This window comes from Oncorhynchus mykiss, chromosome 16, assembly GCF_057628025.1.
Source record: "Oncorhynchus mykiss isolate SJ-2025 chromosome 16, ASM5762802v1, whole genome shotgun sequence".
Classification (NCBI taxonomy): Eukaryota; Metazoa; Chordata; class Actinopteri; order Salmoniformes; family Salmonidae; genus Oncorhynchus; species Oncorhynchus mykiss.
The window spans coordinates 26635790-26662718 of NC_143037.1; the positions used below are offsets into that span (position 1 = coordinate 26635790).

At 41.2% G+C, this 26929-nt stretch overlaps 1 protein-coding gene across 1 annotated transcript; it reads right to left on the reverse strand.

The window, feature by feature from the left end:
- Positions 1-25799, reverse strand: LOC110491747 (protein FAM117A). Its single transcript, XM_090201588.1, has 7 exons — positions 25146-25799; positions 22517-22662; positions 21448-21543; positions 15052-15138; positions 6039-6336; positions 5223-5382; positions 1-2605 (listed from the first exon to the last, which is right to left on the reverse strand). Exons 1-7 carry the CDS (start codon positions 25267-25269, stop codon positions 2347-2349), a joined length of 1170 nt encoding a protein of 389 aa, XP_090057714.1. The 5' UTR covers positions 25270-25799; the 3' UTR covers positions 1-2346.
- Positions 25800-26929: the final 1130 nt, after the last annotated feature.

Below are 26929 nucleotides of genomic sequence, written 5' to 3' on the forward strand. Positions count from 1 at the left end.
ATCCGTTCACCCCCAAATATAGGTTTTAATAATGGGAGAACCAAACATGTTGGGAAGCGTGCGCTGCGCGCGTTACAGGTGGTCAAATTGCAGTGTACAAAGAGTGTCTAGACTGGCCGGTCTATAATCTAAAGACCACCTCTTATCGTCAATCACCTGTATAAGAACCAAGTAGGGGTACCATAGGCTTCTGTCCCAAATGGAACCCTATTTCATAAGAGGGTGCCATTTGGGATGTAACCATAGAAAAGATGACACCTGGGAAATTCCCCCAAAACATTGAAAACGATTTCAATAATAACTATAACTACACAGAAATGTGTTCAAACATAAAATAGCTGCCACGTAAAACCTTGTCCTTGAAGTAAATAATAATTCCCCCAAATACAATTTGCTTGTCAGTCCCCTAACATAAAACAGACAAGAGTGGGGAACTGAAATGAACATCCGAACATACTTTTGAACCTTCTTTAGCTTATGTTGCAGATAACTGAAAAATATACCAAAATACATTCATACACCAAAACAAGGTTACTCTAAAGTACAACATAAACAATAGAAATTGCAAATGGAAAGAAATAGCTGTCACTTTGTGCAAAGATTCTCAATTAACTTGATCTTGTAACCTTGGTAGAGGAAGAAAAAAAATAAACATCAAGAAAATCATCAACATTTACCAACGAGATCAGATGACTCTAGACCACTACATAGGTAGTCAGTGTCGTAAGAGTCCCCACAGAGCTATACACATATATACACACAACTAGAAGAGCTATGCTCTGATTAACATGTATACATCGCCTTATTTGAAACAAAAATAGAGGCACTAAACATTAACAGAAATAGCACCAAACTTCTATAAATGTCTTCTTTCACCATCAAGAGGAAAAGCAGGGGAAAAAAGGAAAAGTCACCAAGACTCATCTTATTACCTATATAAAACTAGGCTATTAGAAAAATAATTAAAAAGCATGCAAGAAAGAAAAATATAATTCATCGAGCACTATGTTCCACTTAACACAAATGTGGCAAACTGATTTGTCATGCCTTGTATGAGAACACTAAGATGGTTAAGGGGGAAAAAAAATACATCTGCATGTGTGTGTTACTTTAAGGTTAAAAAAGTTTTTTTCAATTGAAAATTCTATATAAATATCTTTAAATACTAAAAGCAACCAGATTTTGGTGAAGAACATTTGCCTCCTTTTCTAATAACTTAAATAATTAACTGGTATTTGACAGCAGCCTTTTTCTACAATACACAAACTAATCCAGAGCAGAACATTACATTTCCAAAGAGTACAAGCTTTCCCAAGACACCTTACATACAAAGAGAGGGAAAATCTGAATCACCATTAAAAGAGAAGTGGGCCAACAGGCTCCTAAAATCCAAAACGAGTTCAATGTCGAGTTCAATGTGCATAAAGTGAGGGGTGAAGCATCGTCCCCTAGAAAAATCATAGGAAACATTGCTCTTCCAGAGAATAAAAGATGGTTAGTAGTTTGGTCAAAGCGACAAGACTACCCTACACCATCCTACCAAATGTTGAAGCAACGCAGTGTCTTTTGAGCATCATAAGATAGGGACTAATGAACATTAATACAAAAGATCAGAATTGTTGCAAAAATGACTATAGCCATTGACAAGCCAATGACTCGCAGTGTTATATGTACCATCCTAACATAGAAAATCTAATTATGTTCCGATTCGAAACCCTTATGGACCGATCTGTTCTAAAAAAGCAAATGTCATCTTGGGGACTGATTCAAGCAAATAACATAACCTCACACATTGTCTATTTCTTCTTCATGTTATTTTTTTTTACATTTTCTTTTCTAACAAAAATGACCAAATAAATTGATCCTTTTATAAAAGTATGCTTGCCTCTCAGTGGCTATTGGTCCACAAGTTAATACATTTCAGACCACTTTCAATGTGGCAGCGACTGTGGTTGGCACCCAAGGTTAAAGGCCAAAAGTCAGCTGGTGTGTCATGTCTTTTCAATACGGATAAGGGGAAAAAAAGAAAAAAAAAAAGTCAGAGCACAGCCAATGACACTTTAAAAAAGCTATGATGAAGACAAGAGAAATGAAAATGGAAGCCACTACTGTCCAAAAAATATTCCCTGACATTTTTGGTCAACAGTAACAAGTTTGTAAACTCTTACTAAACTGGAGCATGGTTGGTAAAAAGGCTGTCTTCGAGCACTTTGAAACATTGTGTTTAATTTGGGAGGGCCACAATCAACAAGGCTGGGGAGAGTAGCCAAGAAGTCCTCATGATGTGTAATGTAGTTTTCAAAACATACCGCTGCCTTGACATTTCCCCCTTTAATGTAGCCTCTTTTACATGGCAGTGGTGACCGAGTCGGGGTGAGGCCCCAGGTACCCAGGCGAGGGGGCCTGGTAGGGGTCTGCACCCTGGCCAGAGCAGCCCGTGGCTGGGGCCACAGCCAGGCTGCGGAACAGCAGGTCCATGGATGGGAGCAGGGGCTTGAGCAGGCTGACCGGGCAGAATGCAGAGACGCCGTGGGGGGTGAAGTTCACCTTGTTGGGGTCGGGGCAGGAGGAGAAGAGGAGCGAGGACTGGGCTAGGTGTGGAAAGCTGTGGGACAGAAAGAGATGGTTGTTAGGAGCAGGATCACAAACTGTTCAAATATGTCAGTCAACATGATATCAGGGTTCATACACATTGACAAATGGAATTGAATGACTTTTCCTTTTAACCAAATTTCCATGACCAACAATTGACGGCGTCTCTGAAGTACAGTGTAAAAAAGTATGCGTAATGTGGTATCGACACTGGGAGGCTGCTCAGTGTCTGTCTGCTCTCTGATCCCATGTACTATCTCCTGTCGTTGAGTAAGGCACTTAACCCCCCACAAAGTAGAATACCTGTTAGGCAACCGTACGAAACATGTGGGCAACCCTCCCTCTGGAGAGCTACCTTGATGTAAAACAAATAATTAGCGTATTCAATATATCAAAGATCAAATGGCTATGGTAGGCTACAAATATTTTTGTTCAGCTGAAGCAAGCCCAGAAATGTTCCTTTTCTAGTTCAGTCATATTTATCTTAGTCAGCTTAGAAGTGTTTACTTTGCAGGCTGACTAGCATCTATTGCAACGTCCCATACGTTAAATGCCCAAATCAACTGGAAGCATATACAAGTTTTGAACCAACATAATCCAAAAGAAAGGCTACATTAATTATTTTTTACTAAAATGAATGTTCACAATTCAAATTATTTTGATTCAGATGATTAGATTCAATGCAATTAAACCGAATACCAACTAATACAAATGGTGAAGTGAATTGTTTGTTTCATCGAAAATAATTGTTTAAATGAATCATGTGAATCGTTCAAAAAAGTACATCAACTTTTTGTATGGCTTTATTCGTGAGTGTCGGTGATACGCTTTTTAAGGACATGAAAACATTTTAATACATGCTAATAGCTAAACACTTAACTAGAGGGTACAAGATATGTTTTGATTTGGCAACGTCACAAGACGCAGGCCTCCTAATTGTCCCTAGAATTTCTAAGCAAACAGCTGGAGGCAGGGCTATCTCCTATAGAGCTCCATTTTTATGGAACGGTCTGCCTACCCATGTCAGAGGCGCAAACTCGGTCTCAACCTTTAAGTCTTTACTGAAGACTCATCTCTTCAGTGGGTCATATGATTGAGTGTAGTCTGGCCCAGGAGTGGGAAGGTGAACGGAAAGGCTCTGGAGCAACGAACCGCCCTTGCTGTCTCTGCCTGGCCGGTTCCCCTCTTTCCACTGGGATTCTCTGCCTCTAACCCTATTACAGGGGCTGAGTCACTGGCTTACTGCGGCTCTCTCATATCGTCCCTGGAAGGGGTGCGTCACCTGAGTGGGTTGATTCACTGATGTGGTCATCCTGTCTGGGTTGACACCCCCCCTTGGGTTGTGCCGTGGCGGAGATCTTTGTGGGCTATACTCAGCCTTGTCTCTGGATGGTAAGTTGGTGGTTGAAGATATCCCTCTAGTGGTGTGGGGGCTGTGCTTTGGCAAAGTGGGTGGGGTTATATCCTTCCTGTTTGGCCCTGTCCAGGGGTGTCCTCGGATGGGGCCACAGTGTCTTCTGACCCCTCCTGTCTCAGCCTCCAGTATTTATGCTGCAGTAGTTTGTGTCAGGGGGCTAGGGTCAGTTTGTTATATCTGGAGTACTTCTACTGTCCTATTCGGTGTCCTGTGTGAATTTAAGTGTGCTCTCTCCAATTCTCTCTTTCTCTCTCTCGGAGGACCTGAGCCCTAGGACCATGCCTCAGGACTACCTGACATGATGACTCCTTGCTGTCCCCAGTTCACCTGGCCGTGCTGCTGCTCCAGTTTCAACTGTTCTGCCTTATTATTATTGGACCATGCTGATCATTTGAACATCTTGGCCATGTTCTGTTATAATCTCCACCCAGCACAGCCAGAAGAGGAATGGCCACCCCACATAGCCTGGTTCCGCTCTAGGTTTCTTCCTAGGTTTTGGCCTTTCTAGGGAGTTTTTCCTAGCCACCGTGCTTCTACACCTGCATTGCTTGCTGTTTGGGGTTTTATGCTGGGTTTCTGTACAGCACTTTGAGATATCAGCTGATGTACGAAGGGCTATATAAATAAATTTGATTTGAACCTAGTTAGTCTGTTTATCATGTTTTATAGGTTATGCCTATCTGCTGCTGAAATGTCTGACTCGTTCTCTCTCCTTGAGCAACGGCCCACTCGTCTCGCACACATGCAGGCGATGCGTGCAAATACAGACGAGCTAAAGTGTTATTCCGATCCAGGCAGATGTTGATTTTTATTTTATTGATAAAATTTTTAAAATAATAATTTCCATTACCTTTAGGATTTTATTATTTTCTAAAACTTTTCCAGGACTGGGAAACACCATTTTAAAATTCCATTACGTTTTTCAGGATTTTCATGATCATATGAACCCTGTGATATTGACACACCCAGTCTCCAATAACTTTGAAACCACTGGGGGTCAGTGCAGACTCAATCTAAGAAGCCATATGTTACTGTTCATAAGCTTTTTGGAATAAATGCATGCAAGTCAGAATGTTTTGTATTTATCTATGTACCAAAGCATACATCTGTCCATATACACACGTTAGTGTGTATTTACATTTGTGTGGGCATGTACGTTTCTGTGCACATCAAACAATTACGCATGTGTGTGCGTGTACTTGCGAGAACCTACCTGGTCTCCTCACACACGCGGACCTTCTCGCAGCCCTCGGGGGGCTCCCTCTGGAAGCAGTAGCTCTTGTTGGGCCGGGGCGAGGAGGAGAGCAGCAAGGGGGATGGCTCCCACCCACCCTGGGATGACAGGAGACACAGCTCTGCACCCTCCGCCACACCTGAAGCGTGGTGTGAGAATAGGTCCAATATCTGAATAGGTCCAATATCTGTGTTTCTAAATTCCTATCACTGATGCCTGTTCAGATACAGCACCCGAGACGGTTTTATGCAGTTTGCTTGATCTGAACGGTCTAGCTGGGGTTTCCAAAGTTCAACATGTGAAATCTTAGCTAAAGACTTGCGACTGGCCAATCAGAACAGTGCGCTGACATAATGTGTTTAGCAAAGCAGCTAGATAGCTAGCCAAGCAGACAGCTTGCTGATATCTCACAAAGTGTGCCCTGTTTCTGGTGCATGCATTTCGTGCTACAACAAGTGGAAATGTTGTATCAAAGTTGTATCACGTCATTGTAAAGAGGCACCATTACTGTGGAAACTGTCTCAACCATTTATAGCCAATTTAGCTTTTCCAGCCTGGTATTACTCAATTTTATGTTGATAAACCAAATGGGTCTTGTTCAGTATGGCGATAACGTTTTGAAACAGAAACCCGGGATGTACACCCTGAACCTGTCCAATAAAAACACAGTTTTTAATTACAAAACATTGTAACATTGCAGGTTTGTGTGCATCTTACTGAACAGGTTTGTGTGTACAGTACTGAACATAACACTGCACTGTTGATGTTACAGGGCTATATTAGGGAGAGACTGACCTGGGTCCTGATTCACAGGTAGGTCTTCTACAGAAGAGGGGGAGAAAGAGGAGCAGGGTGAGGGTGTGGGGGAGAGGGGCGTGGTGGAGGGGTCGCTCTGGGAGCCACTGCTGCAGCTCAGTGGTGGAACTGGAGCCCTGTGGCCGTCAGGAACCTCCAGAATCTGAGAGAGACAAATGAATGCAGTGAATACACTGGACAACAGGACGAGTGAATACCTCATTGTTTCTGATGGAATTCTTACTATTGTTCCACTTTTGTCACAATATCGCCATTCAGGGGTAGCACTCTCTCTGTCCTTCTCGTGGTCCACACATAGGACTATTACAAAATTATAAACTTCTAATTACTAGTCCAAAATTATAAACTTCTAATTACTAGTGTTTGCATAGCACATTTAGACCTCACCCAATGTCTCCAGTTTTTCTAGTGAGGGTGTCGGGCATCAACAGGAAGTCAGAACAAAGGCCATTCAACCCCATTAAGTGTGTTCTTTCCCTGTACCTCCAGAAACCATTTATAAATATTTCAAACATTTCCATCATTCTACGTACCCAGTTTATAACCAAATTAAAAAAGACCCCACACAATAAATCCAACATAGTATTAACACCACTAAACAAATATTCATAATAGGTGAGTTGTGTGTGCATGCTGGTGTGGGGTAAAACGTATGGCAAAAACAAATAAATGGCCAGGCATTACTTATTTGGGAGCTCCCCCTACGGCCGGATGAGGGACAACTGTCTAGTCTATTTTACCAATACTTTATGGGATATAATTATTTCCTTATGGAGTTATCAAGAGTTGTAATTCTAATTTGATCTAGTCGAATGTGTTTATTTTTTATTTAACAGGCAGTATTGTTTTTTTAAATACCGGTCCACTGGGGCCTGTCGGTAAATTAACAAATAGATTTTCTTCACATGCCTGCCCGTAAAAGGGAAAAATATATTGGTAATGGTTGACATTTACTCCAAATGGATTGAAGTTTTCCCCACCTTGAGTGATGGTTATTACTGTTGTTTTGGTTGTTCTTGTCTTTGTTTATATTCAACCTCACCAGATTGGGTCTGCTGTATGGTCGGGATGTCTCCCTAAGGATTGGCCCTTTAACTCCCTGACTCTGTAACATTGCAGCGAGATCGCCAAGATAATAGGAGTATAAGCCAATTTGGAGGGAAAATTGTTTAAACTGTGTATTCTTTTCACATTTGATCTAGAAATCTGTATAAATATATTGGTAGGATTAAGAATTGGTCATAGAGTAAATCATTTGTATGGATTAACAGTCTGGAAAATTCAGTTCACTACGGGGCTGTCCTGTACCACTTCTATAGAGTGCGACATGAGTCCATGTGGAGGGAGCATGGAGAGAGATCCTGGTCAAACTTCTCTCACACTGCTGGTGTACTTGTAGGAAAATGGACAAGGCATAATGGACTGTAAAGGACACTGGCAGCTTAGGTGAGAGACATTATCAAGGGCAAGGGTTGAAACTCAATGTCAACAGAAGTCATCTTCAATTGCAATATATTAAGTGTAAGGAAGTCTTTCCCTCGTGTTAATGCTTGTTTAATGAACATGTTTGGAAGTCATTTTCTATTAAGTTGAAACAGTCTCAAAATGAAGGAAATGTCATAGAAAATTCCATAAATTTAATTGAGAACACACATACAGTTGAAGTCAGAAGTTTACATACACCTTAGCCAAATACATTTAAACAAAGTTTCACACTTCCTGACATTTAATCCTAGTAAATATTCCCTGTTTTAGGTCAGTTAGGATCACCACTTCATTTTAAGAATGTGAAATGTCAGAATAGTAGAGAGAATAATTTATTTCAGCTTTTATTTCTTTCATCACATTCCCAGTGGGTCAGAAGTTGACATACACTCAATCAGTATTTGGTAGCATTGCTTTTGAATTGTTTAACTTGGGTCAAACGGTGAGAGTTGCCTTCCACAAGCTTCCCACAATAAGTTGGGTGAATTTTGGCCCATTCCTTCTGACAGAGCTGGTGTAACAGACAGGTTTGTAAGGCCTCCTTGCTCGCACATGCTTCTTCAGTTCTGTGCACAAATCTTCTATGGGATTGAGGTCAGGGCTTTGTGATGGCCACTCCAATACCTTGACTTTGTTGTCCTTAAGCCATTCTGCCACAACTTTGGAAGTACACTTGGGGTCATTGTTAATTTGGAAGACCCTTTTGCGACCAAGCTTTAACTTCCTGATTAACATCTTGAGATGTTGCTTCAATATATCCACATGCTTCCCTCCCTCATGATGCCATCTATTTTGTGAAGTGCACCAGTCCCTCCTACAGCAAAGCATCCCCACAACATTATGCTGCCACCCCCGTGCTTCACGGTTGGGATGGTGTTCTTCAGCTTGCAAGCATCCCCCTTTTTCCTCCAAACATAACGATGGTCATTATGGCCAAACAGTTCTATTTTTGTTTCATCAGACCAGAGGACATTTCTCCAAAAAGTACAATCTTTGTCCCCATGTGCAGTTGCAAACCGTAGTCTGGCTTTTTATGGCAGTTTTGGAGCAGTGGCTTATCCTTGCTAAGCAGCCTTTCAGGTTATGTCGATATAGGACTCGTTTTACTGTGGATATAGATACTTTTGCACCGGTTTCCTCCAGCATCTTCACAAGGTCCAAGGTACTTGCGTACTATTGTTTGTACAGATGAACATGGTACCTTCAGGCGTTTGGAAAATGCTCCCAAGGATGAACCAGACTTGTGGAGGTCTACAATTTTGGGCTGAATCCTTTTGATTTTCCTATGATGTCAAGCAAAGAGGCACAGAGTTTGAAGGTAGGCCTTGAAATACATCCACAGGTACAATTGACTCAAATTATGTCAATTAGCCTATCAGAAGCTTCTAAAGCCATGACATTATTTTCTTGAATTTTCCAAGCTGTTTAAAGGCACAGTCAACTTAGTGTATGTAAACTTCTGACCCACTAGAATTGTGATACAGTGAATTATAAAGTGAAATAATCTGTCTAAACAATTGTTGGAAAAATTACTTGTTTCATGCACAAAGTAGATGTCCTAATCGATTTGCCAAAACTATAGTTTGTTAACAAGACATTTGTGGAGTGGTTGAAAAACGACTTTTAATGACTCCAACCTAAATGCATGTAAACTTCCGACTTCAACTGTAATTAGTCATGCTATCCCATGTTACTGCTTAAAGAATAGTCTCGTTATATTCCAGTGTTTTTTGTAACCTGATGCAAACTTTTCTTTGAGTGACTTAGCTATACGCCCAGTCTTATGACTAAGAACCATTTAGGTGCGACCGCAGCATGCGAGACATACGGTTGAGCCCTCGTGCCATTTTAATCTGCACAGACAATCCAAATCGCCTTTTACACTATGTTCCACCCAGGTTTCCCCAATCTGCTAGACAAAATATGTTGTACTTTTCTATAAAAGCAGAGACCCAACTATGTTTGTTAAGCTTTTCAACTCTATACCATTCTTGGTGATGGTTGATTGCTTCATTTTTGCAAATCGTAAAAATTGATGTTTGAAAGAATCTGCAGTCTCTCTTCCTATAGAATTTCTCTGACAACCCTCAAACGTTAGACATCTTTGTATCATAAACATAAATGATTAAGGGTCAGCCCCGCCACCTTGTTACACATACAACAAAACGTAAGGAATACATTTTCCTCAAGGACCCATAAGATCTGCCATCTTGGATTTTTCCTAAAATCTTCTCACAAGCCGTACATACGATGGACTCCAAACTCAGAATAAGTTTATCATGTTAGTCTTTACTATGTTTGAAAAAAGCTATAGGATACAATATTAATGGTACCCAAACTATCTTGCACTGACCCGACGCACACCCACAAGACACATATATACAGTACCAGTCAAAAGTTCAGACACCTACTAATTCAAGGGTTTTTCTGTATTTTTACTATTGTCTACATTGTAGAATAAGGTTGAATACATCAAAACTATTAAATAACATATGGAATCATGTAGTAAACAAAACAAGTGTTAGACAAAACAAAATATATTTTATATATTTGACATTCTTCAAATAGCCACCCATTGTCTTGACAGCTTTTGCACACTTGGCATTCTCAACCAGCTTCACCTGGAATGTTTTTCCAACAGTCTTGAAGGCGTTCCCACATATGCTGAGGACTTGTTGACTGCTTTTCCATCACTCTGTGGTCCAACTCATCCCAGACCATCTCAATTGAGTTGAGGTCAAGTGATGGTGGAGGCCAGGTCATTTGATTTAGCACTATCACTCTTGTTCTTGGTCAAATAGCCCTTACACAGCCTGGAGGTGTGTTGGGTCATTGTCCTATTGAAAAAACAAATGATAGTCCCACTAAGCGCAAACCAGATGGGATGGCGTATCGCTGCAGAATGCTGTGGTGAGCGTAAATTGAATTCTAATTCAATCAGACAGCATCCAGCAAAGCACCCCCACACCATAACACCTCATCTTCCATGCTTTACGGTTGGAAATACACACGGAGATCATCAGTTCACCAACACCGCATCTCAATGACTATGGTGTATGCAGTCACCTGAGCTAAGCCATCAAGGAGACTAGCGGGCATCTTCTACTCCACTATCGGTTTGGGGGGGGGTTGACAGAGTGAGCTTCACTTCTCCACCCACTTCGACCGGGCTCACACACATGATTGCTGTCCTCGTCATGAAATTATCAACTTTACCCTGTATATCAAAAAAATGGCCATATACAGATTTTGTAAAACAAAACTGCTGGTGAAACTTAATAGAAATTAAATCTAATGTAAGCCCAGATTAGCAGGTAGGCTATAGCCAGATGAGTTGTCTCCGGTACCTTAATTGTATTCAGGTAAAACATTTTTAACAGTGCATTTGATAACTAACCTATCAAATTACATTGGTTGCATCTCAACTAATAAAGCCTAATATTGCTCAAGCCATTTGAATGCTTAACATGCCGCGCACCAAGCAGCACAGCTTGACTAGGCTACTGATACTGCCTGGGGTTGGTCGGCATGCAAAATGTCTTACAGATCAGCATAGCAACGCGCATGCCCCACCCACCTGAGGATCTGTCTACTATATCCATCCATTCCCTGTGTTTGATGGAATCAAATTCCACTTGTCACTTAAATCTCGCTGATTTATTGCTTTAATTTTTCTTCTGCGACTCGTTCACTCTTGCTTGTGCCTGTCATTTTCCCCCGCTAACATTAGAGGAAACGTTTGTAATGACCTGTCAAAAAAACAAAATGGGCTCAATGGAATACGTTCTCTTTTGTTGTATCTAAGAAACGCTAAAACTTGATCTGGGATTTAAAGCACCTACATCACAAGAAAGTGAAGATTACTTTTTTTCAATTGCACAAAATGGACACCCATCAAAATAAGTTATCATTTAGTACAGTTGAAATGCTTACAAATTAGATGCGCTGAATCGAAAGCAACTTCCGAAACTAAAACATTTGGATTAGTGATATGTCTGATCTCGCAAACAATGTGGAGTATGTGTCGAGCGTGTTGATTTTTAATTTGAGGGTATCCTGTTATTGACACCTCAGTTGAGTTACGAAAGAGCACGTGACAACAGTAATTAGAGGCAGTCTAGACGGCACAGGTGAATTCAGGTAGGGTAGACAGTGCAAGTGTTGGATGGTGGTAGCCCTGTTCCACCCCTTTATGTTAATGTATTTATATATGAAAATACACCAATATATTTATAGACGTCTTTAATTTAACATATACAATAAGAAAATGTATGCATTAGTGCATTTAGAAGAAAAAATGCTATTTGACAAATGTAATACTGAATTCCCACCAAATTCCCTAGTAGTAAAATATTTTATGTATTATAATTCAGTTAATATCTGATGGATCTTCATCCCTTGTCCAACTATTGAATTTTAGAATTGTTTTTTGGCTTTTTTCCACAAATGTCAATGCAGTTACATGCTTATTTTAATACTGAAGGAGAGGAAGCATCAGTTATAAATGATTAGGTATTTTAAGAAGGTAGAAAGAAAGTAATATGAGCTAAACTAATTTGGGAACCGACAATTCGTAACGTTTGAATGGGTTTTCTGACTGATGCATGCTACAGTTTGGGCTCCAGCGGACTGATGCACTCGTATCTTAAACATCTGAACCGGGAACCGATGAGTATCGTGCATCTTCAAACTAAAGAAAACAAGACTGAAAACAGGGCTAAACTAGCTGGGCATGACCATTAAGAAATGCTAATTTTCATTTGTTGCAAAACGTTTAAAACATTTTTGGGGCTGTGTGCCCTAATGAACACAACCCACTTCTACAGGCTAGCATCGGAAACAGTGTGTTCCACAGCTGGTGCAGAAAGCAGAAGTGGGTAGTGATATCGTCACTTTCCTGTTGCTTCACTAGTCGGCTAATTTGATTCACTTCCTCTGATATGCTGCTTTGCTTATTGACTGTGTGGTCCACCACTCAGTTCTGTAAAATTGACTGTGGTCCACAGCTCCTGTAAAAATCTGATATGGGGCTGGATAAATGTAACCACAATTAAATGCATAGACTGAGCTATGGATGCAAGGACTGACCATCCATCATATCAAAATGATTGTTTCTACCATGAGGCTACATTTTCATTTCATTTACTTTGTTTACAAACATCGGAGTAAAACAAGCTTATATTTTGGGTTCTGATGGGGTACAACAGTTGAAGTAAGCTCACGAGGCATTTACAAGTTATATTCTGGAAGAAACAATGGGTGAAGAACATTAATTTATAAGTCCAAAAATGTTATATGGCTTGAAAAAAGTTTGCATTGATTGAGTGGCTGGACAAAATGTGCACATTAACCAGGACCAGAATATGTTTACTTAAGTATATTTTTAAAAAGTATACATTTTTGTATTTCTTTATTTTAACACTGAGTATACCAAACATTAGGAACACCATCCTAAAATAAGTTTTACCCCCAGAACACCCTCAATTCATCAGGGCATGGACTCTACAAGGTGTTGAAAGCTTTCCAGAGGGATGCTGGCCCATGTGGACACCAATGCTTCCCACAGTTGTGTCAAGTTGGCTGGATGTCGTGCGGATGGTGGACCATTCTTGATACACGAGAAACTTGTGTGAAAAACCCAGCAGCTTTGCAGTTCTTGACCCGTTCAAGGGCACTAAAAGCTTTTGTCTTGCCCCTTCACCCTATCCATGCCTCAATTGTCTCACGGCTTAAACATCCTTCTTTAGTTCTGAAGACTGGGTATAAGCTGACATATAGAAGCTAACATAAGAAACTGTTTTAAGATAAATGATCCATGGAATGACTCATTTAATTTACACTGCATTCGGAAAGTATTGACCGCTTGACTTTTTCCACATTTTGTTAAGTTAGTCTTATTCTAAAATGTATTAAATCGTCCCCCCCATATCAATCTACACACAATACCCCATAATCACAAAGCAAAACAGATGACATTTTAAAAATAAAAAAAACTGAAATATCAAACTTACATAAGTATTCAGACCCTTTACGCAGTACTTTGTTGAAGCACCTTTGGTAGCGATTACAGCCTCGAGTCTTCTTGGGTATGACACTACAAGCATGGCACACATGTATTTGGGGAGTTTCCCACATTCTTCTATACAGAACCTCTCAAGCTGTCAGGTTGGATGGGGAGCGTCGCTACACAGTTATTTTTAGGTCTCTCCAGAGAGGTTCAATCAGGTTCAAGCCCAGGCTCTGGCTGGACCACTGAAGGACATTCAGAAACTTGTCCAAAAGCTTCTCCTGCATCGTCTTGGCTGTGTGCTTAGGGTCGTTGTCCTGTTGGATGAACCTTCTCCCCAGGTCCTGAGCAGGTTTTCATCAAGGATCTCTGTACTTGGCTCCATTCAACTTTCCCTGGTTCCTGGCGTAGGGATGGTGCCAGGTTTCATCCAGGCGTGATGCTTGACATTCAGGCAAAAGAGTTCAATATTGGTTTCATCAGACCAGAGAATCTTGTTTCTCATGGTCAGAGCCCTTTAGGTGTCTTTTGGCAAACTCCAAGCAGGCTGTCGTGCCTTTTACTGAGGAGTGGCTTCCGTCTGGCCACTCTACCATAAAGGCCTAATTGGTGGGGTTCTGCAGAGATGGTTGTCCTTCTGGAAGGTTCTCCCATCTCCACAGAGGAACTCTGGAGCTCTGTCAGAGTGACCATTGGGGTCTTGGTCACCTCCTTGACCAAGGCCCTTCTCCCCCAATTGCTCAGTTTGGCCAGGCGGCCAGCTCTTGGAGGAGTCTAGGTGGTTCCAAACTTTTTCCATTTAAGAATGGAGGCCACTGTGTTCTTGGGAACACTCAATGCTGCAGAAATGATTTGGTACCGTTCCCCAGAACTTTGCATCGACACAATCCTGTCTCGAAGCTCTAAGGACAATTCCTTGACCTCATGGCTTGGTTTTTGCTATGACATGCACTGTGAACTGTGGAACCTTATATAGACAGGTGTGTGCCTTTCCAAAATCATGTCCAATCATTGAATTTACCACAGGTGGACTCAAATCAAGTTGTAGAAACATCAAGAATGATCAATTGAAACAATAAACTAGAGCTCAATTCCGAGTCTCATTGCAAAGGGTCTGAATTGTTATGCAATTAAGCTATGTTTTTAATTTTTAATATATTTGCATCCATGACTATGTGCATAGGAGCAGCAGCCTCTAAGGTGCATGGTAAAGTAACAGGGTGGTAGCCAGCTAGTGACAGTGACTAAAGTTCAGGGCAGGGTACTGGGAGGAGGCCGGTTATTGATGACTATTTAACAGTCTGATGGCCTAGAAGCTGTTTGTCATGGAATGAGCAGGTGCTAATGTTTTGTATACTCGGTGTTTGACTCCAATAAGAGAAGTCTTACACTTGTCTAGAATACTAAGTTCATAATAAAATTCATACATTTGGACCAATTATGAATGAAGTGAGCAGATGCAGGACAAAGATCACCAATGGTAGAGTGTGGGAGTCATACCTGTGTGGTGCCTGGGGAGTAGCTGCCTTGAAGGTAGTGGTGGCGGACCTTTTCGGACCTTTGCAGCAGGTGTTTCAGCTTGGCAAACTGTGACAGGCAGAGTAGTGTCAGTCAACCTCAAAACACAAGAGCTGCATTCCCATGGAATCTTTTAGAACGGTTGTCTGTTTTGTAAGTGTTATCTATTGTTTTAAAATCCTCTGTCGCACTATTCACAAACTCTCATCACTTATTCTGTTTCAAGTTCAGTAGCCTACCTCTGCTCTCATGTTGGGTGTGTGAGATAAAATGCGCCTAGGCTTGGTCTCAATTAAAATTGCCTGTAGGCTATACGCATGGGCGGACTAGCACACGCAGTTGTCTTTCCATGGAAATTAACTTCTTAAATATGTTAGGCTATAGTTTAGGCTCCGACATTGACTGGAAACAAATATTGAGAACACATTTGAGTCTGCCTGCAAATTGTCCTGCTCCCATCAAAGTTATGCAAGATTATTTTTGATTAGTTCTTTGTTTTGTAGGTTATATGTTATCTATTGTATTAAAAGCAACTGTAGCAACATTCAAACTCAAAGCTTAAATCTTGCTGATTTACATTCAGTAGCCTACCCTTGTCTTTGTTGGGCGGGCGAGATCAAGAGCGACTATACAGTTGAAGTCAGAAGTTTACATACACTGAGGATGGTGTAATTAAAACTAGTTTTTCAACCAGTCTACAAATTTCTTGTTAGCAAACTATAGTTTTGGCAAGTCAGTTAGGACATCTACTTCATGCATGACAAGTAATTTTTCCAACAATTGCTTACAGACAGATTATTTCACTGTGTCACAATTCCAATGGGTCAGAAGTTTACATACACTAAGTTGACTGTACCTTTAAACAGCTTGGCTTTATAAGCTTCTGAAAGGCTAATTGACATAATTTGAGTCAATTGGAGGTGTACCTGTGGATGTATTTCAAGGCCTACCTTCAAACTCAGTGCCTCGATGCTTGACATCGTGGGAAAAATCAAACAAAATCAGCCAAGACACCAGAAGAAAAATTGTAGACCTCTACAAGTCTGGTTCAACCTTGGGAGCAATTTCCAAATGCCTGAAGGTACCACGTTCATCTGTACAAACAATAGTACGCAAGTATAAACACCATGGGACAACGCAGCCGTCATACCGCTCAGGAAGGAGAAGTGTTCTGTCTCCTAGAGAAGAACGTACTTCGGTGCGAAAAGTGCAAATCAATCCCAGAACAACAGCAAAGGACCTTGAAGATGCTGGAGGAAACGGGTACAAAAGTATCTATATCCACAGTAAAACGAGTCCTATATCGACAAAACCCAAAAGGCTGCTCAGCAAGGAAGCCACTGCTCAAAACCTAAAACAATAAAACAATTCAGACTACGGTTTGTAACTGCACATGGGGACAAAGATTGTACTTTTTAGAAAAATTTCCCTAGTCTGATGAAACAAAAATAGATCTGTTTGGCCATAATGACCATAGTTATTTTGGGAGGAAAAAGGGGGAGGCTTGCAAGCCGAAGAACACCATCCCAACCGTGAAGCACGGGGTGGCAGCATCATGTTGAGGGGGTGCTTTGCTGTAGGAGGGACTGGTGCACTTCCCAAATAGATAGCATCACAAGGTAGGAAAATGATGTGGATATATTGAAGCAACATCTCAAGACAGTCAGAAAGTTAAAGCTTGGTCGCAAATGGGTCTTCCAAATGGACAATGACCCCAAGCATACTTCCAAAGTTGCGGCAAAATGGCTGAAGGACAACAAAGTCAAGGTATTGGAGTGGCCATTACAAAGCCATGATCTCAATCCTATAGAAAATGTGGGCAGAAATGAAAAAGCGTGTGCGAGCAAGGAGGCCTACAAACCTGACTCAGTTACACCAGCTCTGGAGGAATGGGCCAAAAGTCACCCAACTCATTGTGGGAAGCTTATGGAAGGCTACACAAAACGTTTGACCCAAGTTGAACAATTCAAAGGCAATGCTACCAAATACTAATTGAGTGTATGTATACTTCTGACCCACTGGGAATGCAATGAAATAAAAGCGGAAATAATTCTCTGCTATTATTCTGACATTTCATTCTTAAAATAAAGTGGTGATCCTAACTGACCTAAGACAGGGAATTTTTACTAGGATTAAATGTCAGGAATTGTGAAAAACTAAGTTTAAATGTATTTGGCTAAGGTGTATATGTAAACTTCCGACTTCAACTGTGTGTGGTCTCAATTAAATAGCCTGTATACTATGCTACATGGGTGGAGAAGTTGTCTTTAACTTCCATAATATGGTAGGCTATAGTTTAGACATGGACTGGAAATAAATATGACAAGTGTTCAGTCTCCTATATTTCACTTCAACATTTTCAAACTACACTGAACAAAAAAGATCAAACGCAACAATTTCAAAGATTTTAGTGAGTTAGAGTTCATTAGGAAATCAGTCAATTGAAATGAATACAGATGCATACAGTCAGCATCTGGCGTGACCACCATTTGCCTCGTGCAGCGTGACATCTCCTTCGCATAGAGTGGATCAGTCTGTTGATTGTGGAACGTTGTCCTACTCTTCAATGGCTGGGCGAAGTTGCTGGATATTGGTGGGAACTGAAACACGCTGTCGTACACGTCGATCCAAACATGCTCAAACGGGTGACATGTCTGGTGAGTATGCAGGCAATAGAAGAACTAGGACATTTTCAGCTTTCAGGAATTGTGTACAGATCCTTGCGGCATGGGGCCGTGTATTATGCTGAAATATGAGGTGATGGCGGAGAATGAATGGAGCGACAATGGGCCTCAGGATCTCATTAAGGTATTTCTGTGCATTCAAATTGGCATGGATAAAAAGCAATTGTGTTTGTTGTCCGTAGCTTATGCCTGCCCAAACCATAACCCCACCATGGGGCACTCTTAAACTGCTTGCCCACACGACGCCATACACGGTGTGTACAGTTGAAACCGGGATTCATCTGTGAAGAGCACACTTCTCCAGCGTTCCATTGGCCATCGAAGGTGAGCATTTGCCCACTGAAGTCGGTTAAGATGCTGAACTGCAGTCATGTCAAGACCCTGGTGAGGACCACAAGCATGCAGATGAGCTTCCCGAGACGGTTTAAACCATTTGTGCAGAAATTCTTTGGTTGTGGAAACGCAGTTTCATCAGCTGTCTGTGTGGCTCGTCTCAGACCATCCCGCAGGTGAAGAAGCCGGATGTGAGGCCAGTTGGACTTACTAACAAATTCTCTAAAATGATGTTAGAGGGAGCTTATTGTAGAGAAGTGACCACTCAGTTCTCTGGCAACAGATCTGGTTGACATTCCTGCAGTCAGCCTGCCAATTGCACACTCCCTCAAAACTAGACATCTGTGGCATTGTGATGTGTGACAAAAACATTTTTTTTTTTGTATTTTACAGTCCCCAGCACAAGGTGTACCTGTGTAACGATCATGCTGTTTAATCAGCTTTTTAAAATGCCACACCCGTCAGTTGGATGGATTTTCTTTGCAAAGGAGAAATGCTCACTAACAGGGATGTAAACCAACTTGTGCACAACATTTGAGAGAAATAAGCTTTTTGTGCTTATGTAAAATTTATGGGATCTTTTATTTCAGCTCATGAAACATGGGACCAACACTGTACATGTTGCTTTTATTCAGTATATGTCAACGCTATTGGCTGATATAGCCCAATAATACAATGGGCCACATGAGAATCTCTGATATTTTAACCTATTTCTTAGTTATGATTTTCATACGCACATTTGTGGAACAGTTTACGGTTTTGTTTCTCAATTATTGTTGTGGTTAATCATAAAAATCTGAATTAATATGATAAAAATCTGAAAGTAAAAATGTAACTAATGTGAGAGCACCAACCTCTTGATAGCTGCCGATGGATCACGGTGTAAAGAAATGTGCGTATGGAACTCAGAGATAAGCCTACTGCTGCATTGGCCTATAGGCTATAAATTCCATTGTCAACTAAGTAAAATACATAAGCCTAACGCTGACAAATAAAAAAAAAACACTAGAAAATATTGATGAAAATTCAGGTTCTTTCATTCGAATTCATCTCTCTACTCCGCCTGTTTGCCTCCCTTTCTATCGATCTGTCTTGACTTGAGCCATCACTACTGAAGTGCAACGTATCAAATTTATCCAGCCCTCTAGCGAAGTGACAACATTGTATCAAAAGGATCCAGCCCGAATGCCATTGTTATGGAACTTGCAACATTGTATTAACTAGCCTATTCCGGGGGCTCAGTTTCCCTTGCCAATGAGCTTGGGACAGACAGCTATTTTTGCACAAGGGAAACATTTCAGGTATTTTATGACCTTTCCACTGGACATATGGGATCATCAGAACATGATATTTTGCTCTCACACTGAGGTTTGGTGATTATCGAAGCCGGGAGAGTATTTGTGAGACTTTTCAGATACTGTGAGGGACCTATTCGTAATGGATGTTGAAAAACAAACTTTGTTGACTTAGTTTATTAGTGGTGGACATGGTGAGTTTAGACAAATCAGACATTATCAATTGAGCACTTTCCTACATTTGTGCAGAGCAGGCCAGGTACTTCTATGCGTGCTCCCTAAACATTATCAGAAAAACCACACTCATTGCTCACAATAATTTTAGTAATTTAGCAGACACTTATTTGGAGTGACTTACAGGAGCAATTAGTTGGCTCGGTATTCGAAATCATTGACCTTTCAGTTACTGGCCCAACACTCTTAACCGCTAGGCTAACGCCCCAAAAAGAGCAGTACAATTATTATAATTTTTTTACAAAAAAAGCCTTCCTGTTGGAAGGTGAACCTTTGCCCCGGTCTGAGGTCCTGAGCACTCTGGAGCAGGTTTCATCAGGGATCTCTGTACTTTGCTCCATTAATCTTTCCCTTTGGCAAACTCATAGAGAGAGGCCTGTCATGTGCCTTTTACTGAGGGACTTCAGTCTAGCCACTCTACCATAAAGGCCTGATTGGTGGAGTGCTGCAGAGATGGTTGTCCTTCTGGAAGGTTCACCCATCGCCACAGAGAAACTGTGGAGCTCTGTCAGAGTGACCATCGGGTTCCTGGTCACCTCCCTTACAAAGGCACTTCTCCCCCGATTGCTCAGTTTGGCCAGGTTGCCAGCTCTAGGAAGTCTTGGTGGTTCCAAACTTCTTCCATTGAAGAATGATTGAGGTCACAGTGTTCTTGGGGACCTTCAATGCTGCAGAAATGTGATGTTACCCTTCTCCAGATCTGTGCCTCGACACAATCATGTCACGGAGCTCTACGGACAATTCCTCTGAATTCTTATTTTATACATTTGCAAACATTTCTAAAAACCAATTTTTGCTTTGTAATTATGGGGTATTGTGTGTAGACTGATGAGGGAAATGTTTTAAACCATTTTACAATAAGGCTGTAACGTAAAAATGTTTCGAAAAGGGAAAGGATCTGAATACTTTCCTAATGCACTGTAGGCAATGAATATATAGCACATCTTTGGATTTCACCCCCTTATCGCAAATCAACTGGTTCTGAACAATTGGAAGTTTTTACAGAGTGATATTGTCTGCTCCTCTCGCTTTGGCCACACAGAGCGCCTCTCAAAAGGGATTGCTGTCTATAAAATGTTGTAACTTTAACCTGTATATCTAAAAATGACCATATACACTGATAGTTTTGGTAGTTTTGCTTCAAACAATTGCTGATGGTGTACCTGAACATTCAAATAAAATGTATTGTAAGCCCTGTAAAGCAGGTATAACCAGATGACAGTTGTCTCTCCGGTAGCTACTTTAATACCGGCAAAACACAATTTCAACAGCACATCGATAACAATAACCTAGCAAAATACATAGGTTGTCAAAACTAATAAAGCCTAATATCACATAAGCCTGGGGTTGTGGGGCATGCAAAATTACTTGTAGATCAATGACTGAACACAGTTACATGCAGTTTGACGTCACTTGTCACAAAAGAGTAGGTATTTCCAGAAGGTAGAAATAATGTAATAGGAGCCAAAGAAAAATACGAACCGGCAATTCGTAACATTTGAATCCATTTTCTGACCAATGCATGCTACATTTGGAACGGTTTGGGGTCCACGGACCCACGCACTTGTATCTTAAACATTTAAAAATCGTGGACTAATGCGCAACGGTCAATCGTTACATCCCTAATTAATATATTTTGTTTTATTATTCAAATATAAATAACCAAAGTTTCCATAATTACCAAAATGTCCAAACAATGTGCTAACTTTGGTAAATTACCAGGAGTTTTGCAACCCGTCTGTCTTTTTGAGACCTAAGAGATTTCAACTCCTGTTCTCACACAAACACTTGTGATTTCATGCGATGTGAGTGGGTGTCAGTGTATTACATGCCTCCTGTAGGTGCTCAGCACTGCCCCACGATGCAGAGCGTTTGTGCCCTTCGCTGCCTTTCCTGATCGAAGCCTCGTCTGACCACGAGTCAGGCGTCTGGAGGAGGAAGAGCAGTGTCATCATTATTATCTTCCTAAGTCACACGTAATTCCATGTCATGAGGGGTTCACCACATGGAATCAAAAACATTTTATCCATGCCTAATGCAAGTTAAAAAACACATAAGTGCATTGGTGTCTTCAATTGTTTTTTTAAATGTTTAGGGCATTGAATAATGTCTAATAACGTGCAACATTGACCTTTTGACTAGGACAGAGGGGACATGTAAGACATTGTGTCATGTCCATCATCTATTACTAGATATGCTTTATGCTTAAGTGACATTACATCATGCATACGGTGTTGAAAACAAATCTTTGCACAGAGAGAGAGCAGAGCATAAGGGCTTGAGGTAAGAGACTCACCCCGTACCCTTACACACACACACCTAGTCTGTTTGCTGCCTCTCAAGCCTCAGAGAAATGGAGAAAGAGGGAGAGGATGTGGGCTAGTGGCGAGTCCCTGCAGAGCGCAAGCACACAGATAGGATGGGTGCAGCCTGCTGCGCAACAAAAAAAGGCCCTGTCAGCTGACTCCAGACATGTTCACACGACTGTGGTTCTCACTCCTTCAGAGAGCAGAACCACCACCTAACACTCATTTTTTTGTCTCTCAGTACTTGCCTTTTCGCTCACTCTCAATCCTCTGCTACAAGCCCAGACCTAAATGCAACCTCTCCAAAGCCTAGACAAATACTTTTACAGGTAATTTACGGTCACTTGTGCTGGCTATTATTAACCTCAAAACATGAGTCGAATGATGTAGGCATAGCCTATTGTAGATAATTTTGTCTGTTTTTAACTCTACATACATATAACTTAATGTTCCTAACAAAGCCTAACTAGCAGAACATCTATAACTACCATCCCTGAACTTAAATCAAAAACTTTGTGACTTTCCCCATTCAGAAACAAAATGGAGGAAATATAACAAAAGGATATTGTCAGATAATTCAATGGGAGGTAGTCACCTGGGTTGATTGGTTCTTCCTGCAGAGGCCTGCCTGGCCCTCTGGCTCTTTGGGCCAGTGGCCCTGCAGGTAAGGGCCCACAATGGCATCCAGAGAGAGTGTCCGCCGCATCCCAGGGGTCACCTGTCGCACTTTGGTCTTCTTCTCTGATAACATTGAAAGGAGGAGAATTTTAACATGCATAGAAACGCAACATGCAACAATTTCAGAGATTTTACTGAGTTACAGTTCATAAGGAAATCAGTCCATTGAAATAAATTAATTGGGCCCAAATCTATGGATTTCACGACTAGGCAGGTGTGTAGCCATTGGTGGGCCTTGGAGGGCATAGGCCCACCCACTTAGCAGCCAGTGCCAAACCACTGGGGAGCCGGGCCCAGCATTATAACTGACAGAAACACTCCTCAATGCCAATTGCAAGAACAGTTCGGCGGGAGCTTCATGAAATGGGTTTCCATTGCCGAGCAGCTGCACACAAGCCTAAGAACACCATGCGCAATGCCAAACGTCAGTTAGAGTGGTGTAAAGCTCGCCGCCATTGGACTCTAGAGCAGTGGAAACACGTTCTCTGGAGTGAAATCACACTTCACCATCTGGCAGGCCGATGGACGAATCTGGGTTTGGCGGATGCAGGAAAAATGCTACCTACCCCAATGCAGTGTGAAGTGTAAAGTTTGGTGGAGGATGAACAATGGTCTGGGGCTGTTTTCAGGCTAGGCCCCTTTGTTCCAGTGAAGGGAAATCCTAACGCTACAGCATACAACGACATTCAAGATGATTCAGTGCTTCCAACTGTGGCAACAATTTGGGGAAGGCCCTTCCCTGTTTCAGCATGACAATGCCCCATTGCACAAAGCGAGGTCCATAAAGAAATGGTTTGTCGAGATCGGTGTGGAAGAACTTGACTGGCATGCACAGAGCTCTGACCTCAACCCCATTCAAATCAGGCAATGCCCACATTATTCTGACAAATTTTAGAATGTAAAAATAATGTGAATGTCAATGCATTGGGTAGGCCTATAAAGAATATATATATTTCATATTTATTTAACTAGGCAAGTCAGTTCAGAACAGAAGTTCAGAACAAATTCTTATTTACAATGACGGCCTACCCCGGCCAAACCCTAACGACGCTGGGCAAATTGGGCGCCACCCTACAGGACTTCCAATCACGGCCAGTTGTGATACAGCCTGGAATCAAACCAGAGTCTGTAGTGCCTTAGACCTCTGCGCCACTCGGGAGCCCATATATATATATATATATATATTCTTAAAAGCGGTAATGCATACCATTTTACATAAATTTTTCCCCTATAGGCTAAAACAATTAGATATAAAATGAAAAAGTATTTGAAATTCCTTGAATTTGACTTGTCAATATTTATGAGCTCTATATAAATAAAATCACCTGCTATTGAAATGATGCACGCATCATTCACTTTCCAGTCAGATCTTGACCGGGCCAGTAATTAAATATTTTGGGGCCAGTATCTTTTAATTGCATGTGCAGTGAGCATAGGACCTATATGTCCACTACTTTGCGTAGCCATTAACAATGCTATTGATAGCCTAACCATTCTAGGGTAGATGGAAAGGCAATTAAAAAGGTAACTACAAAGTGCGCTACAGAAACACTGCTTGTCAAACAACTGTCTGGCTGGTGTGCACCTGAATTAAACGGTAACACACAACAACAAAAATAAGACATTTCTCCCAGACCTCATAAATGGTCACCTGATGTAGTTTTACGCACTGTTGTTGACACTGAAAAACAAAATTGTTTTTGAAATTCTGCTCTCTAGAGGATTTCGCAGAAAAGAACAACCGTCGACATCTGCAATAAATACATTTTGCACTTTATTTGAGTAGTCTCTTTTCTTTGCTGTTACAGTAAATCTATCCAAATCAATGTAAGAACAAGGGCATGGTCATTTAAAAGATGAATAGTCATTGTTAAGCCTGGTTCTGTACGGAATGAGGGCACATTATAGGACTCAAACTAGGTCAAGTATAATTTTTTTTGTTAAAACAAGTGTGTGGACCAAATCATGTGCTGGTGCCACCAGTGGAAAAAGTTAGTGTAGAACCCCATTACACTTCTTTTAGTTGTATTTGGTGATGGGGAGACTGATAATTCATGAAGCCCAGAAAGGTGTTCAACCTGTTTTAACTAGTAACTGTTGCCGGAAGGTTCCAACAGTACAGCTGTATTACTACCACTGTTATATGGCAGTTTCAAATTAAGTCATACAATCTAAGTTATGTAGCATAGAGTAATATTAGTCATTTCTGTATATTACAGCCATTTTGTCTGTTTTTGTTCATGTGACCTTATTCAGCATTGGATGGTTGAATGGGTGTAACATTGTTTCAACCATTTCCTTTGGGAGGCAATTATTAAATTGTTCTGTTGTACATTTCACTGGTTGTCATCAGATGAAAGCAAAACTTTTGAAAGCAGTTACCATAAATGAACAATTAACAGTATAATTGCAAGACCTTATTTTCTCACCCACGCTCATTTCTAACACTGTTTGTTTGGGTTTATGTTGAATGAGATACTCAATGAAAATCAAAACATGTAGGTAACCTTAGCTAGCTATATCTGTACTGTCGGTGTTTACCATACCGGACTTGCCATTTTTCAAGCTGGTCTGTGCTTTGCTGTGCAGCTGGAATGGAACTGTTGCTCTCAAAGGCTGTGGACCAGAAGTGTCTCCCCGGGTCTGGCTGACTCCGCTTCGGCAAGACATCTTCCCAAGACGGCTGCAACTCAAGGTTTTAGTTAGCCCTCGTTGGATTTCTGGTAAATGCTAGAATACCCAACTTCTAGAACTTGACTGGGGAGTTCTCACTCAAGCTAAAACAGCGGCTACCTGTTCCCTCTGAGATCTTAGCTACTTCACGTTGATAACTATTCAAGTCAGTGCGTGTTTTTAATGGGTAGCTAGCTAAATAGTGTTCTAACTGGGCTATGCCTAAGAAATAGTTAAATGGATCTTCTTTGCTCGTGCGAGTTAGCTAGCTAGCCAGCCAGCAGAGTTCCTTTGTGACGATACTGAGCAATTGCAGCACTTTTGTCAAAGAAGGAAGCAGTCCAACCTCAGTAAGTTAATAAACTACATATCACGAGTCTTCTTAGTCAACGATATATCATCATAATTATTCGCAGTGGAACTTATTCTGATCACCAACTAAGTTGAGGTGGTCACGGTGGAGTTTCTTGCGTTGTTGATTGACGCCAACTCAAACAACTTTCACGCTCGTGTGGATGTAATTATGCGGGGTGGGTCCAGTTTTGAATCTGAGATTTGGTTGGTTAGTGAAATGTATTACCATAAGTCCATTGAGCAACTCACTACCAATCGATCACTGTGACAGAAAAAACATGTCACTGCCCAATTAATTTGTCATATTGATTTGAACGTTCTCTTGTTTTTGTTTCAAGACTGGGATAATCAAACTGGACACTGATTCAACATTTTATCTCATAGCCTAGGCTATTCAAGCTTATACAATTTTGCATTTCAATATTGTTGTTTAAAATTACTTTTAACCTGAAATCCTGAAATAATATTTGTTGTGCACAATGGACAGTCTTCATATGACATTCATCTATACATCCATTATTAATTAATTAATTCAATGCATAAGCATTTCTTCATTCATTCTAATAACGGGCTCACTCTTATGTAATCAGTGTGTTAGTGTGTTTGTGTCTGAGGGTGGACAACGAGGTGTATCTCCGCAGAGGGGCGATTGTGGAACATGGGTGGTGTGTGACAGTGTGCTTTGTGATAGATAACTTTCCCTGAGCTGTGAGAGAGGGAGTGCCAATGCTGTGACCGGAGAGGGGATAGAGATAACACTCACACCAGAAGTACTAGCCTTTAACCACAAATTCTAGATCAGCATTAATCAACCAATATTTAAAGGTTACCCACTGGTAGGTACAAAGCAAAACTGACCCTAGATCAGCAATTCAAGTGGAACTTCAACCTACACCAGAGATAACAGGCTATTGCATCGGCTCCCTGAAATGGGAGGGAGTGAATGAGCAGCATTATCACAAAGGGTCACGCTTACTACCTCATGTCCACACACACAATGTACATACTGCATGTCTTGTGTTGCTGACCTCACAAGTCAAAAAGTGTCACGACAGAAAATCACTTACCCTTCGCAAACCTTCCATGACCAATAGCATAGCCCACATGGGGTCATACCATAGATGTGTGTGCGAGTGTGAGTGTGTGTGTATACATCATTGGGTTATACCTAGGGAACTAATCGGACAGTATGTCAACCAGGAATGTGTCCTCACTCCTCAACATCCTCTATTACCATCTTCCACGAGAGACCTACAGCAGTTGTTTGCTGTAGTCAAACAGACATAGAGGTCTGTTTGACTGT